This window comes from Schistocerca gregaria, chromosome 4 (genome assembly GCF_023897955.1).
Source record: "Schistocerca gregaria isolate iqSchGreg1 chromosome 4, iqSchGreg1.2, whole genome shotgun sequence".
Taxonomy (NCBI): Eukaryota; Metazoa; Arthropoda; class Insecta; order Orthoptera; family Acrididae; genus Schistocerca; species Schistocerca gregaria.
Genome location: NC_064923.1, coordinates 75,508,828 through 75,524,407, shown reverse-complemented (window position 1 = coordinate 75,524,407; position 15,580 = coordinate 75,508,828). Strand labels below are relative to the sequence as shown.

Genomic DNA, 15,580 nt, shown 5'->3' with positions numbered 1-15,580 from the left:
GGCGTAAGTGAACAACATGTAATGCCCAAATCTGTGACATATATCTTAACTGGGTAATGTATGTAACTTAATGTAAAATATTTTGCAGCTATTATCACTCCTTTGCAAATGAAGTTATTTTTGAATCATGCATGTAACACACACAAGATCTTAACACGTAACAATTTTTCAGAAAGAGAAAACAAAAATTCCACTGAAGATAGTACATTAAGTGACAACAGGTTTGGGTATTAATAAAACTAGAAAACTGTGTCTTGGATAAGGCAAAATTCTTCCACAGTATTTCGACAGGAATAGGTTTCCAGGCATATTTCAAATCACATACGAACTTTTCTTTCAGATTCAACCTCCTGTAAGATTGTGATACTTTTTCTTGAACACCCTTTAACAATTGTTAACGTTTAATACTGACAGGTTGATATAAATGATAAGTACAAAACTGTGGATGTTTGATAGTGTGCTGCAGAATGTCCATGATTTTATGCTTTACTTTTATAATTATGAATCAGCTCTAACAAGCTGGCACAGGAAAATCAATTAACATGATGAAATTACTTTTTTTATCTCCACTAACTGATACAGAATTTTGGTATTAAAATTCCCATATTGATTTACTGCAACGCAGTTTGTTACGTACATGCCACTTATTTAATTGTGGAGGCTATAAATTTCTTTATTCAGTGCTTTTGATTTAATAGTCTCTTAAACGAAATGTACTTACTGATACGATTTGCCTGAGAATACTACTGCGTTATTCCATGCCTGTTCTCCATATTTCAGAGCGCCTATGTCACGTAGAAAAAGTCCTGTGCTTGAGGCTAGAAAAATAATTAACAGATTTAAAATTGTATGTAGTGAAAATGCATAATTATTCATATTAAACCAAAAAAATTAACATATCTGCAACATATCTTTTATGTGACATAGCAGATTGTTTGCAAGAAGACAAAACAAAAGATTTATGTAAATATCTAACTTTTTAATGACACTAAAATCTAATAATTTTAAGCAAACTACTATAACACACTGACATTACTGAAATGGACTTAGGCCAACACACTTCTAAAAAGATATGTAACACAGATACTACAGCGTTCCTTGTTATATAGCCAAACACAATGTATCTTTTATTGTTTAGCTAAAATGTTTTAAAAACTTGACTGAGTAGGCCAGAAACAACCCATACAGTACCGAGACACTGACCAAAAATATCAGTGTATTCTTAGGGACAAATTGCCTAGTATTAGAATAGAATATTTTTATTAGACTTTCAGTATTTTTCATGCAATTGGCTTTGTCAAAGTTACAGAGGGTTTTAGCTTCAGTACGATATTCAAATAGTTACAGAAACAGGAGAAAAGGAACTAAAGACCTTTTCTTCAGCATTATGTAAAACAATGTTTTATACAGTAATTAAATACACACATAAGAAAAGAATCACAGTAAATAACTAGCTTATATAATATCAAAACATTTTCTTCATAACTTAGGTAAAATATATATTTTGATGATTAGTTTCTAAGAATTCTGCAGTTGTATAGAATTCATTGTTTTTTAGCCAGGTTTGCAATGTATTCTTATATTTATTTAGTGGTACTGTACGAGCTGAGCATGGTAACTTATTGAAAAAATTTATACTTAAATACTTATAGTTATTATGGACTACAGCAAGTCTTGTGGAAGGCAAGTCCAGCAGGTGACTGTTTCTAGTACTGTGTGCATGCACATCACATCTTGTATTCAATTTTTTCAGATTTTCTCTGGCATATATTAGACAGCTATATATGTACATGCTTGGCACTGTCATTACGCCAAGAGATTTAAAATAATTTCTGCAGGACTCTCTGGGTGCTAACCCCTCCATGCCCCCGATTGCTTGCTTCTGCCATCTAAAAATACATTCAGCCCCTGGGGAGTTACCCCAAAGCAATATTCCATATTGCAGTTGGGAATGAAAAAAAGCATAGTATGAGTGGAGTAGCACTTGCTTGCTCACATTGTTTCTTAATTTATACAACAAGAAAAGTGCTCGTGCTAGTTTACTACATAGATAACTGGCGTGTCCTTCCCATGAGAGCTTTTGGTCTATGATTAACCCAAGTAATTTCACTGTTTTGTTTTCATTTTTAGTTACTTTGGGATTAAATATTATTTATTCTCAAAATATCCACGGGTGTACTGCCGGTCTATAGTGTCCAACGGGCACAATATTTCGGCGATCAGACATGTCGCCATCATCAGGTGAACTGACGGACTGAGCTCCTGTGAACGTGCCGGCACGGAGATCCGTGGACACTATAGACCGGCAGTACACCCGTGGATATTTTGATTATCAAATACGCCGGGAGAAACTCAAGAATCACATTATCTATTCTGTTTTTGTTTGATTTATGCACAGCGAACTATCAGTTTAATAAGCCACAGCTGCAAAATAGTAACGCGAATTCTTTACAGACGAATGGAAAAGCTAGTAGAAGCCGACCTCGGGAAAGATCAGTTTGGATTCCGTAGAAATATTGGAACACGTGAGGCAATACTGACCCTACGACTTATCTTAAGCTAGATTAAGGAAGGGCAAACCTACGTTTCTAGCATTTGTAGACTTAGCTTTTGACAATGTTGACTGGAATACTCTCTTTCAAATTCTGAAGGTGGCAGGGGTAAAATACAGGGAGTGAAAAGCTATTTACAATTTGTACAGAAACCAGATGGCAGTTATAAGAGTTGAGGGACATGAAAGGGAAGCGGTGGTTGGGAAGGGAGTGAGACAGGGTTGTAGCCTCTCCCCGATGTTATTCAATCTGTATATTGAGCAAGCAGTGAATGAAACAAAAGAAAAATTCGGAGTAGGTATTAAAATCCATGGAGAAGAAATAAAAACTTTGAGGTTCGCCGATGACATTGTAATTCTGTCAGAGACAGCAAAGGACTTGAAGAGCAGTTGAATGGAATTGACAGTGTCTTGAAAGGAGGATATAAGATGAACACCAACAAAAGCAAAATGAGGATAATGGAATGTAGTCGAATTAAGTCGGGTGATGCTGAGGGAATTAGATTAGGAAATGAGACACTTAAAGTAGTAAAGGAGTTTTGCTATTTGGGGAGCAAAATAACTGATGATGGTTCAAGTAGAGAGGATATAAAATGTAGACTGGCAATGGCAAGGAAAGCGTTTCTGAAGAAGAGAAATTTGTTAACATCGAGTATAGATTTAAGTGTCAGAAAGCCATTTCTGAAAGTATTTGTATGGAGTGTAGCCATGTATGGAAGTGAAACATGGACGATAAATAGTTTGGACAAGAAGAGAATAGAAGCTTTCAAAATGTGGTGCTACAGAAGAATGCTGAAGATTAGATGGGTAGATCACATAACTAATGAGGAGGTGTTGAATAGGATGGGGGAGAAGAGAAGTTTGTGGCACAACTTGACCAAAAGAAGGGATCGGTTGGTAGAACATGTTCTGAGGCATTAAGGGATCACCAATTTAGTATTGGAGGGCAGCGTGGGGGGTAAAAATCATAAAGGGAGACCAAGAGATGAATACACTAAGCAGATTCAGAAGGATGTAGGTTGCAGTAGGTACTGGGAGATGAAGAAGCTTGCACAGGATAGAGTAGCATGGAGAGCTGCATCAAACCAGTCTCAGGACTGAAGACCACAACAACAACATGCACAGCTGGTTAACCTGACACCAGTAATTAGCCATTTGCATCATTTCTCATTTTTGTCCAGTACACTCTAAGTTCTCTCCTGTACTTATTAATTAATCGTCAGCATATAGTATGTTCTTACACGGTATGTAATTCGAGAAGTCATTAACATAGACAATGAACAGAAAAGGTCCAAGAACAGAGCCTTGCGGTATTCCTCTTTCTACAGAGAGTATTTCTGACCTCTGGCTATTTGCATATACAAGTTGTAACCTATTGCTTCCAGACATTGATACCCTTTTTTCATACCCTTCATAAACATTGGTTACCAAAGCTTCTACTGCTTTTACAGTTGATAGGTGTGACCTGAAGCCAAACTGTTGTTCATTTAAAATTTTGTTGGTTTCAAAATACCTGTATATCTGCTTATGCACACAATTTTCTACTAACTTGGATATGATTGGTACTATTGAATTCAGAAGCCACAAGAATGATTTTAAATCCAAAAGCCTAACAGATTTTTCAACTCACTTACATAGGTAATTTACAGAATTCTTAATTTCTAAATTTAGAAGGCACAATGACTGAAATTAGTGTTTGTAATTTAGTTGTGTAGAGAACACAGAAAACCTAAAAGTGGGGCAGGGTAAAACGCCATATATGGTAAAATGCTATATACAATAGTAGAACTGAACTTTTTTAGAAAATCATATAACAATTAGTTTTTAAAAACTTTTAAAAAATTCACTGTATTTCAAAATGTTCCCCTTTAACATAAACACACTTTTTGCATTCGATGAAACTAGTCATTATGGCAATGATGGCACTCTTCCTGAGGCACTTCAGAAACCAAGCTTTTATAAGGTTCCACTGCTTCATCTAGTGACAAAGAAATGTCTCAACACATTTTTCTTTAATTTTTTGGAAACAAAATAAGTCACAAAGTGCTCGATCAGGGATGTGTGGAAGGGTGTCTATGATACTGACTTAGGACATCCAGTTATCCATTCATTAATTTTGCTTTAAGCAAGAATGTATTTTTGTGATATAAAATTAGTTTTCCTTTCTCGTGTTTTTCGCAAACTTTTTCAAAAATTTGTGGTAAACAGACATTAGAGTACCAATTGGCATGGTATGACTATCTTCTAACACTATAGTAGCAAAATGGGCCATTCTAGCAACCATTTTCTTACCGGCACTACAAATTTGTTGGACTTCTGTAAGCTAAGGTACTGTCTGAAAGACCCACTTGGCCAACTGACCTTTCCTTTAAGCATCACAACAGTAAGTTCAAAATTCATTACCGATAATGATATTCCAAACCAAATTTGAAATACTGCCTTGGGATTTATTCAAAGTTCTTTTTGCATTAATCAATGTGTTGTTGTTTTTGATCAGGAGGCAGTTTATGAGGAATCAATCAAAAACAAAGTTCCCTCACATCTAAGAGTTTACATAAAATGTTTTGAATTTTGCTCATACCAATTCCCAAAGTCGTGTAATGAATTAATGAAATGGCTGTCAATCGTCTTCAACCAGTCCTCAGACAATGACAATATCTTTGCCAATAACAGTAGCTCTTGGACATCAAAAATGAACATCATCACTAAGAAAGAGACAGCACAGCAGTTTTGTAATTTTTCGTACGAGGGCGAACTGAAATGTAATGCCTCCAAATTTTTTTATTCCGTTCTCAATGCCAGTTGAGGTTTTAAATGTCATGCATATTAAAATGTCTACTTTCCCGCTTTGATGGCGCATATGCAAACTTCTACCTCAAGAGGGTTCTGAATTTAGCATGTAACAAGTCAGTGTGTAACAGAGATAAGTCAATGCGTGATACAGTTCAGGAAACTGAAAGCACAAATCTGAAGAGAGTATCCACACATGGAGCACCCTCTCCTTCAGCATGACAATGCCAAGACACACACAAGTGCTGTGACAAGAGCACCAATTCTACACCTTGCGTTCACTCAATTGATCATTCTCTTTATGAGCCCAACATGAATACATCAGACTTTCATCTGTTTCCAAAGCTTAAAAAATCCCTTTAAGGACACCACTTTGATAGTCATGAAGCAGTGCAAGCAGAGATGGGGCTGTCGCTTCATAAACAAAGTTAAACAATGTACAGTTAGAGAACTGGGATAAATGTGTGTGTCACCAGGGTGAATTTGTTGAGAAATAAATATGTAGACATGAAGAACAAACAAATAGAATATTATCAAAAATTTTGTTTTATTTAAAAAGCATTAACAGTTTTCAAATACAGAATTTGGAGGCGCTGTATTTTTTTCAGCACACTTCGAATTTATGGTAAATGAAATTCAGGGGTCAAATGTCAACCTCCAAAGCAGTTCCGTGTAACTCAAAGTCAACTCTGAAGTTTTCTGAGCGTCTAATACTCCAAAGAAAGACAGATTTTTCGACAGACGTCGTGGCTCTGGGGCAAAATGATTGCCTGCTAAATAGGGTACTTGGTTTCGATTCCTGGCCAATACTAATTTTGTAACGAAGGTGCATGTTTTACAATTGTCTCTATGAAGCATAAAAATTGTGAGCAATATGCAATCACAAATAACAAGAAGTGCATTTTTCATAAAAATGACAATTAGATACAGGGGATAGGCAAAACAATGTGAACAGTGGTAGTAATGGGCCGGATGTCAACAATACAGCTAAGGGACGCGCTGGACTGTGCGTCCTCAGTATGGACTAGGTATCAGTGCAGGTTGTTTAGGAGTAGTGCACACTTCATATTTGAATTCAGAGGGTGAGGTTGATGTGCAATGAAAAACCTAACAAAGTTACCAAGAGGGCAGATCGCGGGGGCCCAGTTAGGCGGAGCATCAGTAACCAAAGCAGCCAACTTACTGAATGTTTCAAGACCCAACTGTTTCAACAGTCATGACAGCCTACACAAAAATGAAAATACATCATCGTGTAAATGTAATAGTGGGTGCAAATCAAAACTAACTGACAGAGATTGTCATATGCTAACACAAAATGTGTCAAAACAACACAAAACTACGGCGGATAAAGTGACTGCAGAGCTCAACAGCCATATTCGAGGCCCCGTACCTACCAATGCTGTCCGCCGAGAACTGCATACAGCAAATATTCATGGACAAGCTGCTATCCTCAAATCATTAGTGATGACAACCAGAGCAAAGAAGTGTAAAACGTGGTGTCAGGAGCATAAATTCTGGACTGCTGATCAGTGGAAGCACATCATTTACTCCAAAGAGTCAATGTTTTCATTATTTCCAACATTGGGCTGGGTTTACATTGCGTTTACATCTGGAGAATGCCAAAAGAAGCCTGCAATCCTGACTGCTTGATTACAATGGTTAAGCATGGAGGTGGAAGTGTGATGATGTGGGCAGCTGTACCATGCATTTTGCTGGTCCAATCATTACTCTCAAAGGCCATATTAAAGCCAAGAATTATGCGAAAGTTTTTGGTAATTAGGTACACCTCATGATTCAAATGTTGTTCCCAACAATGATGCCATATTTCAGGACATTAATGCACCAGTCACAAAGCCAGGAAAGTACAATCGTAGCATGAGGTGCATGCAACTTAACTGCATCGTCTTCCTTGTCCAGCACAATCCCCGGACTTGAACATTATCATACCCTTGTGGGCAGTATTGGAGTGCAGACTCCAGAATAGATTTATGCCTCCCTCATCACTACAGGAGTTAGAAGAGGTTCTGATCGAAAAGTGGCACAACATTCTACTGGAGACCATACAATCATTATATGCGAGTATTCCAAGAAGAATTGCAGCCGTATTATGGGTGAAATGTGGTCCAACCCCTTATTAATAAACCATTCCAAAATAAGTACATGTGTTCACATTATTTTGTCTATCCGTGTATATGTTAATTAGCATATATTTGATGAAGTTTATATTTAAATGACGCAGCTACTAAAACTGAACAGAAAAAAGACCAAAACAAGACTCAAAACAGTGATCAAGAGATTATTGGTCTCAAGTGCTACTGATTTTTTCCAATCTTCACATATTTTGTGCTTCATGTAAATGGGCACAGAACAAGTAAACCTGTTTAAAATTTTGCATTGCCCAGAAATCAAATACAAATCCTCAGCATGGTAGGCAAACATACCACAGAGCCACACTAGTGTTGGAAAACTGACCTTACTTTATGACATTAATGCTACTCAGAGAACTTAAAATTTAATTTTCTCATGTCTATTTGAGAGTTGCACTTTGCTTTGCCAACTGATTTTCAGTTTTGGACTTCACACACCATAAATATAAAGAGATTGCAAAATTCCAAATGCCATATGGTTACCCTGTGAGCTAAAACACAGATCTTCTGAGTTCACTGTACCAATTATAAGCTGTTGGCTTAGAAGGAGCTTCTTCGTCAAATGCTTTTCTACGCCACCTCGTATTGTTTAGCAGTTAATGACACTTTAAAACTGTACAAAAATTATTGCCCTTACAATGTGTATAGCTGAATCTCCTTAGAGAAACACTAGAAAAAGAAAACATAACTACTTTATTTCAGTCTGTAATAGAACAACTAACATTATAGTGTTACAGTTTACTCAAGTTTTATAAAGTACTGTTACATGTTTAGTTCCTTCTCAAACTGTAATTATGTGTAATGTACCAGCAGGTAACCACCATACAACTACGAAGAAAGAATTAGTCAGCTGATATATTACTGGATCTTATAGTCACAGTAATCTACTTAACTTATGATTCTTAGACCTACCTACCTTATGATTCTTAGAGCTTCCACTGGCAAAAACAGTCGTAACAACTAGCAGTTAAATGAGGGATACAACAGACAAATGTTTCAGAATGATTAATATAATTACAAACAACTGACACATGTTTTGGAGTAAAAATAACAGTGCAATTTCTGAGAATGAATTAATATAATTACATACAATTAACACAATTTTTGGGTGAGGCCCTGACAAGATGGTAACTCTTGAACAGAGAAAATTCAATTACTGACGAAACAACATCTGTCTTATATTCATAACAAGACTCTTCGTTTGTGCAAAAATGAAGTAAGAAAGACAATTAAGAAAACACAAAAAGTCCCGAACAACTTTAAATTGAACGAATAGCTCATGAGATGTGACTGTGTAGCACTGTCAAAGACTGCCAATATCTCAGTGGGAAACGTAAGTTACTTGACAGGTTATTTATTGCAATACAGAAGGATCAGAATGCAGGTACTGCCAGGAGGCTCAACTACACCTCTTGTTTCCACAGGGGGAGGAACCTGACAACTGGCAGCAAGTACCGCAATTCACTGGCAATATCACTTGGATTTGTCGCCAATGTATTTGTCCAATGTGTCATTCAAACCATCACAGTCACAGTCACGCATCCTTTTGTTCTGAAGCAGCACTGCGGGCGCACCTGGGCCTTCCAGCTTTAATCACAGACCATTAGTGGTCTCAGATGCACTTCACTGACATCAGTAACAGGGTATACTTCAATGTTATCAGAGGCCCTCTCTCTCTCTCTCTCTCTCTCTCTCTCTCACACACACACACACACACACACACACACACACACACACTCTCTCTCTCTCTCTCTCTCTCTCTCTCTCTCTCTCTCTCTCTTTCTCTCTCTGTAATCGGTAATGATATAACGGAGAAATACAATGGGACTTTCCAAAGTGATACTGACTTCTGTATTTTATTTTCATCATGTCCTTCATTAAACTCTAAATGTGTGAGCCAAAGGTACATGAATTAATCAATCACAGGATATTTCCTCTTAGCTTCTGTTTCAAACACCCACAAGCCAGCTGACTTTTCTTTTAAGGATGTTAACAGCAAATTCAACATTCACCACCAGTAACAATATTCCAAACCAAATTTGAAGTGCCCTCTCACATTTTTTTCCACATCCATCAATGTGTCACTGTTTATGACTAGGAGTCAGTTTTGGGTGGAACCCACTAATAACATTTTCTTACATCTACCTACTGATGTAAATGTTTTGTACTTGACTTGTGCCAATGCTCATGTTGCTCGAATTATTTCGTAAGATGGCTGCCAATCTTCTTGAAGCACTGTTAAAATGGCAGCAATGTTTTTTCATCATTAACAGCAGTTCTCGTGTGTCCTCCATGAAATTCGTAAGGAAAAAACCAATGTCTTTTGAAACACAGTACGAATTATAAATTTGTATATTACATGGGGTTTCTCTACCAAATGCATTTCTGGCATGATCTTCATGTTGTTCAAGCTTTCATAATGATTTAAAATAGAAAAAAAAAAAAATCAGACTGGAAGTATTATCTAATTGATTTTTATATGCACACACAACTTTTAAATGGTGATTAAGGACTATTAGACCAAATCAAAAGTACATGGCAATCAACTTGCAAAAAACAAAGTAGAAGTTAACTATTTAACCATTTTTAAGAACCAAGGCATTCTAGTTTCCAATTCTACTTTGTGCAAAACAGTTATTAAAAGCTGTGATCTAACATATCTGTTTTGAGAAGTCAACAAGACGAAGTTAACTTTAAGCAGTGATACTCCCAATTTCAAAGAAATATGATTTGATATCACATCGACAGAAATGATGATTATGCAAGTAAAAAGAAATGGAGATCCATTTCAGTTGAAGACAGTTCACAATCACTATGTTGCTTTTTAAAATTATTTTTCTCTCACTGTCCCCCATTTCCTACTGTCTCTTCCTTAAAGTAGTTAGCTTTAATTTCATTTTCACTTCTTTTCATTTAATACCTCAGAAGCTCGCATAGCCCAATACTATCATTAATCCTGCATTCCAATGTCTCTGTCCTTGTGTCTGATCTTTCAGTTATGCTCCCAGTTATTATGTGAACTCATCAGGTATTTAATTTCATCCATCCAGATTATACTGTTCATTTATAGGCCCCTACACAATGATTCAAATTTTTGCTAAGAGTTAGTGTACATTTGTTTTTTTAAAAAATCTCATTACTTGCACTTTCAGAAAAATTAGACTCAATTTGTGCTTGTAGTGTCACCTGTATTTGTTAAGTATGTTTAAGTAGCTGAGCACTGAGGACAATATTTCCAGATCAGAATTCTCTGAATCTTTGTCCTTTGTTCCAGGTCCAGATGCATCAGAGTCTTATTGCTTGACTATTTAGTTTGATAGTATTCAAATTTTTCCTTAAGAAGCAGATGAATTTGACTTTATTCACATTACACCTGTGGCAGCAGAGCACCAAAAAGCCCAAATGAAAATTACTGGCTGATTAAAACTGTGTACCAGACCAGGAAATGAACAATGAACCTTGCCTTTCACAGGCAATGCTTTTACTGACTGAATTATACAGACATGACACACAACACTTCTTTTCGCCAGTACCTGTCCCATTTTTTAAAAAGTTCACAGAAACACTCCTGCACATCTCACTGTACTAGCACTCATAGAAGAAACTATATTGTGGTGAAATGGCTTAGCCATTGGGGGGATAGTTTCCACAGTGAATCTTTCAGTCTTTACTGCAGTTGCTGGCTGTATGGTGTGGCATACATTCAGTTTCTTCCTGCAGCCAAATATGGATAGTATGTTGGTTTGTGAGTGTGTTTTGGGGTAGGGGGTGGGGGCAAGGTCTCTGTTTTTGCACACACATTAGTTCTGTGCATATTCATGAGCTGTGTTTGGGATCTCCTAACTGTCCCTGACAGGATGCTTATGCAAAACCTAAATCTAGATGGCCAAATTTGGATCTGAACTTCTGTTCCTGAATACCGTTCCTGTGTATTACCACTGTGCAACCTGTATACAGTTCAAGAAAAAATTTACTGTAACTTTCGTTGAACAATGAACCATTATGATGTCCAACTATTGTGAACTGAGTGGCTGCCACACCATTTGTGTGTTTGATTTGAGTCATAATGATCAATCTATATTTCACTTCCAGTAACAATGGAACTGAGGCTTGCCACAAATAATTTAGGTTCCCAAAAAAACATGTACCAACACATGCATTTGTTCAGGCATTAGGGATCACTGCTTACAACACACGCATCCTTAGTTTCTAAGAATAAGGACCTGAAAAGATGAAATCAGTTCAGTATTTCTGATAATGTGTTCCACATTACTAATATGTGATCTTTCATCGCACAGACGACATCCTTGTGATGACACGTACTATACATATGACATCAAATTAACTGACTTCACAAACAAACTTTCATCTTCTTACCAAACCTATACGTCAGGCTATTTACAGATCTGCCTGTCACCATATATGACATCCTAATAACAATATAAAAGCAAAATAAATATTCTTTCCCATGCATGATGTCACATCATCATTATGCCACAAGTTAAAGACAACATCAAGTATAAGCAGGTTCAACCAACATGTAGACAATGCACCCAAATGAACAGTATATGGTAAGTAATGGCAATATGGACAAAGGCAACAGGTACAATGTCTAGTCCTAAAGGTACAACTTACATGCTTAAGTAGAGTGGAGAAAAATAATGGCTGGTTAAGAGTTTCCATATTTTTATCCTTTAAAAACAAATGTCTGCAACAAAGTGAAAAATTCACTTAAGCAAGTAGAAGAGAGGAAATATATTGCCTTCCCCCACATTAACGTAAGTAGCATACGACAGGTGGCTTGCCCACAAACTATGAGCAGCATTGTTACTCGATAGACAACTTGATGACACGTTTCTCCTTTATAGGACAGTTTACGGTGGTGTTGTATGTGTGTGTTTTGTGAGTTTGCTTACAGTGTTGTGCGTGAACAATGAAGAGTTGAAGGCTGCAGTGATAAAGTGGTGTTAGAGGACTTCCTAATCACCATTTGGCTACGTAGAAAGAAAAACTGAACAGGTGTCTCCCGCCCCCCCCCCCCCCCCACACACACACAGAAAATGAAGTACTATTTTTAAAATGGCTGAGAGGAATTCCTTGAAAAGACAGAAATTACACACAGTGGTTTTTGTATACAATTCATATTCCAGAGAGGAGCAATTACAAAAAGAGGCATGTCAATTATGAACGAAAAACAAGTTGGAACTCCAAGACAGAGATGGTCCGTTAATGCAGGAGTTATTCTTCATTTATTTTGCATTTTACCGAAATTTTTGTCCAAAATAACATGCAAAAAAAAATCACAAGTAAAACACTCGCAAAAGAGTAATTATGACTGAGAAGGAGGTAAATAAGAAGAACTTGTCATGCCTGGCAATATTCTGTGCAGGAAAACATATAGAACAAATCAATACCGGATGCGCCAGTAGTTTCATTAAAAAGAACACTGATATAAAATGAAGGTTGTATAATTGCATAACACAGTAAGAACACTGAATGCCAAATTCAGTCTATTGCAAAAGCAGCTCTCAGCTGAAAAATTCATGACCTCTAAATTAGATCTCCTACATCATTCCCGACAGGCGAAATACCCTCAGACTTCAAGAAGAATATAATAATTCCAATCCCAAAGAAATCAGGTGTTGACAGATGTGAAAATTACCAAACTATCAGTTCAATAAGTCACAGCTGCAAAATACTAACTCGAATTATTTGCAGACGAATGGAAAAACTGGTAGAAGCCTACCTCGGGGAAGATCAGTTTGGATTCCGTAGAAATGTTGGAACACGTGAGGCAATACTGACCTTACGACTTATCTTAGAAGAAAGATTAAGAAAAGGCAAATCTACATTTCTATTGTAGACTTAGAGAAAGCTTTTGACAATGTTGACTGGAATATTCTCTTTCAAATTCTAAAGGTGGCAGGGGTAAAATACCGGGAGCGAAAGGCTATTTACAATTTGCACAGAAACCAGATGGCAGTTATAAGAGTCGAGGGGCATGAAAGGGAAGCAGCGGTTGGGAAGGGAGTGAGACAGGGTTGTAGCCTCTCCCCGATGTTGCTCAATCTGTATATTGAGCAAGCAGTAAAGGAAACAAAAGAAAAGTTTGGGGTAGGTATTAAAATCCAGGCAGAAGAAATAAAAACTTTGAGGTTCGCCGATGACATTGTAATTCTGTCAGACACAGCAAAGGACTTCGAAGAGCAGTTGAATGGAATGGGCAGTGTCTTGAAAGGAGGATATAAGATGAACATCAACAAAAGCAAAATGAGGATAATGGAATGTAGTCGAATTAAGTCGGGTGATGGTGAGGGAATTAGATTAGGAAATGAGACACTTAAAGTAGTAAAGGAGTTTTGCTATTTGGGGAGCAAAATAACTGATGATGGTCGAAGTAGAGAGGATATAAAATGCAGACTGGCAATGGCAAGGAAAGCGTTTCTGAAGAAGAGAAATTTGTTAACATCGAATATAGATTTATGTATCAGGAAGTCGTTTATGAAAGTATTTGTTCTGAGTGTAGCCATGTATGGAAGTGAAACATGAACGATAACTAGTTTGGACAAGAAGAGAATAGAAGCTTTCGAAATGTGGTGCTACAGAAGAATGCTGAAGATTAGTTGGGTAGATCACATAACTAATGAGGAGGTATTGAATAGGATTGGGGAGAAGAGAAGTTTGTGGCACAATTTGACTAGAAGAAGGGATCGGTTGGTAGGACATGTCCTGAGGCATCAAGGGATCACCAATTTAGTATTGGAGGGCAGCCTGGAGGGTAAAACTCGTAGAGGGAGACCAAGAGATGAACACACTAAGCAGATTCAGAAGGCTGTAGGTTGCTGTAGGTACTGGGAAATGAAGGAGCTTGCACAGGATAGATCAGCATGGAGAGCTGCATCAAACCAGTCTCAGGACTGAAGACCACAACAACAACAACAGATCATTCCAACACAGTAAGAAACAGAAAACCATAACTGACACAAAGTTAAACAAAAGCACACTGAAAACCAGATAAGTTATGTGCCATAAGGAGTTTCTTCTAGTCACCAAAAGAGTATAGACGTTGTTTGAACCTGTTACCAATTCCTTCCGAAAATCATTTCAGAAATTTTGTAAAAGTTCTCAAATGCCCATGAAGTATTACACATGCTGTGGAAGCAACTGGAAATTATTTTTTGGGAAGAACACAATGAAAAACCTTAGCTGTACTTCTAGAATGAATTTTCACTCCGCAGAGGTAATCTGAAACTTCCTATGAGATTAAGACAGCGTTCCAGACAGGGACACAAACTTTCACAGGAAAGTTGTCTGCTGTCCAAGCTATGCGTGCATGATTCACAGCTAGTCTAGCAGAGCAATTGCCCATGAAACACAGAAGTCCCAGGTTCAAGCCCAAGTCCAGTGCACAGTTTTAATCTGCCCGGAAGTTTCAAATATAGGTGTGCAGGTGTGCTTATTTTATAGAAAGTTAAACTCCACAAAGTACTACAGTTCAGCAACACTTTGCTGAAAGTGATGGTTTCTTTAACACAGAGGTGAGTACTCCAGATAATTGTAAGAATAAACTTTTAAATCATGCTTCAGCATTTATATTTGCTCCTCTGGTGCCTTACTGGATTCAGCCTGCTGCTGTGTATGCAAGTCACAACACAATTCTTGGAGACATCTCACAGATATGGATACCAGTGATTACCCAGCTAGAGTAAGCCGGAACTAGAATTACTGCATTCACTTCTGATGGCAGTCAATCGAATAAAAGGGTCTGGAATTAGTGGGGTAAAAAATACTGAATCTAATTGATGAAACCAGAAAAATATAGTATTTTCAAATGCCATTCATGTAACGAAGTGCATAAGGAATAATTTTGTGATAAATTTTATATAGCATATTTTACAGACTATAATATACACTTTTACCCTTTGAAAAATTTCCACCAAAATTACGGCGAGTCTTTTACTCAAAATCAATATAAAAATGTCTGGTGTTTGATTTAAAATTCCAGCCTGTCTCAAAAATGACCACATATTCAATGGCATGGGAAACCTATTTCTATCTGGCAACACAGGATTCAACTGGCAGCAGCAGTGCA

At 37.2% G+C, this 15,580-nt stretch overlaps 1 protein-coding gene across 1 annotated transcript in view; it reads right to left on the bottom strand.

The window, feature by feature from the left end:
* The window catches only part of LOC126267601 (transmembrane protein 214-B), a 138,828-nt gene that overhangs the window by 25,976 nt on the left and 97,272 nt on the right, over positions 1-15,580 (bottom strand). Inside the window, exon 11 of the mRNA XM_049972903.1 lies at positions 722-818. Coding sequence (XP_049828860.1) covers positions 722-818 — 97 coding nt within the window. The remainder of the gene's footprint in view (positions 1-721; positions 819-15,580) is intronic.